We start from the raw sequence: 6,000 nt of genomic DNA on the forward strand, positions 1-6,000 counted from the left end.
TCCTCAACTGATCTCCCTCCGTATATCCTTTGAGAAGGCGGTGCAGTCATTCAAGATGACAGTATCTCAAATATAGTCGTTAGGGGGATTACGATACCGTATTTATGGTGTCAACTTTATGCGTTACTGCATGAAAGAGACAGCTCACCGCTGGTGACAGTCGACTGGGACACTATAAAATGACCGAGAATAGAATGATACATATCATCTAATTTCCTGGCAACCAACTGATAACTTACTTTATCTTTTTATCATCTGGTAATCGACTAATACATCCGATATTAACCTGAGATTACAGTTGATTATCTGATTACCAACTAAACAATCAACTCACAACTTACTTTCTCTTTCGTATAGTTCGGCTCTTCCACAGAGTCCTCCTTTTTCTCTGATCCAAGCACCATCACGGTCTTATACTTGGAGGAAACAAGCACCCATTTTATCTCTCCTAGAAAATACAAGTACAAGACCTCACTTTGAGGAAACAAGCATATACTTTCCTGAAAAAGTACTAATACAATACTTTATCAAGGGTTTGCCTACTTTATCAAGGGTTCGCCTACTTTATCTCTACGAGAGGTCAGATCTTTTCTACATCACCCACACGATTATCCACAGGGGATACAAGGTCAGAACCTAAAGCTTCCTACTTTATTTATGGTACATACCCCTGAACGAGACATACCTCACTAGGGTTACCTTATTAAGCTACAGACCTTATAAATTGTCATACTCTCTCCTCAAACAAGTCAGTCTAACCCGTAGAGATCGAGTTCCGACCGCTCTACAAGCAGTGTCATACTCCGACCGCTCTACAAGCAGTGTCATACTCCGACCATCCCCTCAAGGGTAACATTCCAGAGATATCATTCACGTGTTCATTCCTCTTCTTGCAAGCTTACTGACTTGACCGTCGTAGTCCCTTTGACCATAAAAATATTAACAGATCAAGGTATGACTTCCGGTCAACGATCCTCTTGACTTCTTGACCCGCAATTTCAGCCCCTCACAGTTTGCAACCATTCAGAAATTGAATTTGTTCTCGTCCGTACTTATAAATCACTCCAAAATCAACCCAAAACTGATTATGACATTTTTCAAGAGTTTAACCACTTCAAAAATCATTCAAGTACTAGATTTTAGAAACATAAAAAAATATTAGCATTTTTATAGGTGATCGTTTACAAAATATGAAAGCTTTTTTTAGTCTGCGTGATAAAATCTAAGATTTTGGTGAGATTTTTTTTTTTTGTTGAAGAAGAATTTGGTGAGATTTTAGAAAAAAAAATCTATAAACATGAAAGAAGACGGGGCACTTTCAACATTTTGGTGAGAGCTTATAAAACACCAGCTGAAGAAAAAACTGCCGTACTGGAATAATGATGTTATAACCCCCTAACTATTTAATTGCTATAAATAAACCAATTTGCTTTCATTATATACCGTCAAACGATGTCTATACTTCTACTACCCCCTAAAAATCAACGGCTGCGATCTTGATGAGTATCGTCCACCAAATTTGTTTTTCTACACTTCCGGAGACTATAATTTTTCAAACCCTAACAACTCTTCACTTAACACAAGTACTCAGACTAGATAGAGAAAGGTTTGTAGAGAGAAAGTTTGAAATTTTCATGATTGATCAACAAAAGAAGAAAACCCCAAGATGAGTAATGACTTCGTTTCAATTTATCAGCAATCAAATTTGGGAACTAGATATGGTAGTCTTTCAGAAAAGATTGAAGTTGAAGGATTACTAAAATAAGTAACGATTATCGAGGGCGAAGAGACTACTTGTTCTATATGTTTTAATGAAATTAATGGAGATGAGGCCGGAACTACAGAGTGTTCACATATCTTCCACTTTGATTGTTTGTTCGAGTGGGCGAAAATCCGACTAACTTGTCCTCTTTGTAGACATGATTTACGCACTAAGAATGCTCGGAGAAGTAGATTATAGTCATCAAGAACATATTTTTGATGTTCTTTTTTTCTTCTTTATTGTTTAGATAACTTTCGATGAATAAAATCATGGGTTTAATCTTAAGGTTCTATGTTTTGTGCAAAAAATGTATTTAGTCGTGCTCCATAAATTTGATGAGCTCCCTAACTCAAATGATCATATAGTTTTGTCTTGATGAATTTTAATACCATTCAGGTTTATTTCTTTATCTACGAGGAGATCTGAGAAAAATAGCTAATGAACCAAATACATTCTACAGTTCAGAGTAAAAAGAGAGGTGGAGGAAGCAAAATGAAAACCTAGCAACAGTTTTAACTCGTTCCTACTTGTTTCCCTTTTCTAGCTTCTCGTGTGTTGACTGAGAACGTAACAGCTCAGACACACCTTCGAAGTTTGTTCGGCACTTCAATCATCTAACTAATAAAAAGCTATTGTAGAATTGAACACATTTTTCTAAGTTGGACAGTTAAGATCGGACGGAAATGTCGCCTAAGACGAGAAATGTTGAAGAGACCTAACTTTTGTCTTGAGGAGCTAGTGACCACGTGACATCTTCACTTTTGGCATTCCCTTCTTCATCTGCTTAGCACGCTCCTTAGCTTCTCTCTTTCGGATGGCCTCAGCTCCTAGTGTAGCTTCCAGCTCCTCCATCATCTTCTTCTTCTCTGCTTTCTTCTTTTGTAAAGCTTCTTGTCTTGCATTCTGAAGTTCTTTGTGAATCTCTTGAGCAGCCTTTGATCTAGCTGATTCTGTTTTAGATCGTGCCTAAATATACACAAATAGGGAAGGTGAAAAAAAAGAGATCAAGCTTAAGCTAATAATATCATTTTTGAGATGTAATTTGTAATCAGAAAATTGGGTCGAATAGCCAACCTCATGTTGGTCTGGGTTAAGAAGACATGTCTATCTTTTTAGGCTCCCTCACCAAGCCCGTGCAAACTTATGCAAAGTATGTGCAAATTTCTGCAACTTTACTCAGTGCAAACCTGTGTAAAACTTGCATATAATAGGGAGTTGAAGCCTATTATTTATGGTTGACCAAAGAAAATTTGGCTTAAGCAGTTTTGGCCGACTTTCCCATTTGTAATCTCCGTAACCACTCGTCCTGCCAAATTTCCTTCTTATCTTTCACTTTAAGGTCCATAGTTTTTTCTGGCTTTTGATGGGGGAAAAGGTTAGTGGCTCAATAGGCACAGGCATCACCCATCATCGGGTGATGGGTCTCAAAGAGTCAGAGCTGAGAATAAATTTATCCTGTCTCTTGGTTTTTACAGAATTCCTCAACTACTATAAAAGGAAACAAAACGAACCTGTGCACTGAGTTTGTACCGTCCAATTAAGTCGATATAGTAAGGTACGAGAGCCACCAATCTTGTCATGTCAGCCATGTGCTTGGCATCTGGGAGAGCAAACTTGAACATCAACATTCTTTTGTGCGATGAGGAGTTTTGGTCGGAGAAATACATAGAGATGAACCCCTTTCCGAACTTCTCAAATGCTTTATCACCAAAAACCTGTCAAAAGGAAATCTGATCACGATTCATAATAAAGAGACCAAATTAAGCATCTTAGGTAGAGAAAGGATAAAAGAACGAGGAAAGAGAAGGTGCTCCGATTAGTCCTGTTTCTCAATGGAATAGCTCAAAACAAGCATCCACATAAACACAGGAAAGCAACCGACAGAAAGTGTTGGTTTAGATCAATTATTCAAGAGGAAGAAAATATCATTTCTAGCAATAAGATTGAATGGCTTGGCAAACACGTGGGGAAGAGGAGACTAAACGGTAGAGTGCTGTGAGGCACGGAGTGGCAGAGCTGGAAGGGGCGCCCACAGTATATGATTATAGATATGTCTATGGTTATAAATTTTGAACAATATCTGTGCCTCGATGTTTATTTCACATTTCAAGGTATAAAATATAGATACTTCATATTTATTATACAAGTCCACGACAATGCAAATTAGTCTGTTGCTGAGGAAATTTAAACGTAGACATGAATAAGCAGATAAGATAGAAAATGAACAATCACATTTCAATAAACCCAAGAATTTCAACTTCCTGGGGCACAAGTGTCGAACCAACTCAAAGACTTTCGGCCAGAACTGGGTCAATAAGAAGAAAGAACACGTCTTCCTTGTTCATATTCCATAAAAAGCATCCAGAACAATAAAACCTATCATGGTACTTGGTTAAAATAAACAACAACTTTTCACTTTCAACTCCTTTCTTAGTTCATGTGTCTTTTAGGTGATCTACTCTTCCGATTTTCATTAACTCTTACAAGCAACGTCCAATATCTGTCGATTTGTCCGTACTCATGCTATTAAATCTTCACAGTTAATGTTGTGATAAATTGATAATATCCCATGATAACAGAGAAGACATTATAAAATCCATACATATATCCTAGTTAACTCGTACAAAGTTATACCTTAAGTACTAAACAGTTAAATGACAAGAACTTTAAGGAAAATTTATTTCCCACGACAAAACTTTTCAAAAATCAATCTGCAGCTAACTCACCAGTAAAGGTATAATTCTCTTCAACTCCTAGTGGTAACTAAACATCAAATACATAATGATAAAGAAAAAACGCAACGTCTCAAACTTGTATTGATTATAAATATTATTGGCTGTAAATTTTACCTGATCAAGAACTGCATCTGTGATCAAATCTCCAGCTACTTCCTTTGATTCAGTAATCACAGTCAAGTCCTCAGCAACCCATTTTCGATTTGTGGGAGGTGTTGTAATCAAATTGGCATACCTTTGAAGATCAGGAACTTCTTTATGCATTAATTTAGCAGCTTTCTTTTTTGCAAGAGCAAAAATGATATGATCCATTGAATCATCATTCATGAAAATCTCAAATGTAATCTCATCTTTACAAGGAACAATCAAATTAAAAACCCTAGATATCAAATCATGTCTACTCTGAAGTTCCATTGTTGCCAATAATCCTTGACAAAATCTCCTTCCACTAGCATAAAACTTAAACACATTTTGACCTTCTTTCAACAACAATGGAGTATCTTTACCATCTCCAGTTCCCAAAAGACTAAAATTTTTATCAAAAATTGAATCTTTAACAGCAAATCGAGAAGCCCAAGCTAAAGCAATATTCTCATTCTCTTTCTTTCCAGTGAAGTAATTCACAATGAACATAATAAGAAAACTTACACAGATGATTTCAATAACGAATGAACGAGGAGAAAGGGGTGGAGATGGTGTAGCAGCTAGGTTTGGACTTGATTCAGGATCTGGAGGAGGACCCAGATTTTCATTTTCGGACTTAGGATTCTCTGTAGATTCTTGAATTGGAAGACCTTCGAATTCATCTTCATCCCAGTAATCAAATGCAGCAGTAGATGAGGGTTTTGTAGTAGTAGCAGTAGTAGTTGAAGGATCAGAGGGTGGAGAATTAACCGTAGTAGAAGGTTCATCAATGGGTTTTTCCTGATCGATATTGAGTTCAGATTGAGTTAGGGTTGGAAGAGGAGATGGGGGTCGAAGATTTGTAAGCAGATCAGATTCAGAGAGTTCTTCTTCTTCTTCACCTTCATCACCAAAGCCTTCAAATTCAGCTGCGAAAGCAGAGAATCGAGAAAGCTGTTGACAGGTTAGAGAAAGGAGAAAAAGTAAAGCGAAAAAGTATCGGAGGTTATTTTTCGCCATGGCTGAGCTCTCACCAAGCACAGAAAGAGAATTTAGAGAGAGAGAGAGAATCAGCGAGTTTGCAGAAATGATAGGTGTTTATTGGTTGAAGCTGATAGAGGGAGATGCATGAGAGGTAGAAGGAGAGCTCCGGAAAACCAAACCTTTTTAGTTTTTGGAGCATCTCCAATGGTTCCCCTCCAATGGTTCCCCTCCAAACGCTCCTCCAAATTGATTGAAGACTGATACAGGGAGATGAATGAGAGGTAGAAGGAGAGCTCCACAAAACCAAATAGTGGTGGCCAACGGGTCGTGTCGGCACGGAAACGGACCGGCACAACCCGTTTATAAGGCAACACGACACGACATGGAACGTCGAGT

At 37.8% G+C, this 6,000-nt stretch overlaps 1 protein-coding gene across 1 annotated transcript; it reads right to left on the reverse strand.

Moving 5' to 3' along the window:
- Positions 1–2,127: 2,127 nt before the first annotated feature.
- Positions 2,128–5,757, reverse strand: LOC147532432 (uncharacterized protein At5g49945-like). Its single transcript, XM_086647842.1, has 3 exons — positions 4,612–5,757; positions 3,274–3,477; positions 2,128–2,728 (listed from the first exon to the last, which is right to left on the reverse strand). The coding sequence occupies exons 1-3, from the start codon at positions 5,638–5,640 to the stop codon at positions 2,498–2,500; spliced, it is 1,464 nt and encodes a 487-aa protein (XP_086503968.1). The 5' UTR covers positions 5,641–5,757; the 3' UTR covers positions 2,128–2,497.
- Between the last annotated feature and the right edge of the window lie 243 nt (positions 5,758–6,000).

This window comes from Eschscholzia californica, unplaced genomic scaffold (genome assembly GCF_041429995.1).
Source record: "Eschscholzia californica isolate CP2 unplaced genomic scaffold, dmEscCali1.0.p SCAF_6, whole genome shotgun sequence".
In the NCBI taxonomy this organism is placed as follows: Eukaryota; Viridiplantae; Streptophyta; class Magnoliopsida; order Ranunculales; family Papaveraceae; genus Eschscholzia; species Eschscholzia californica.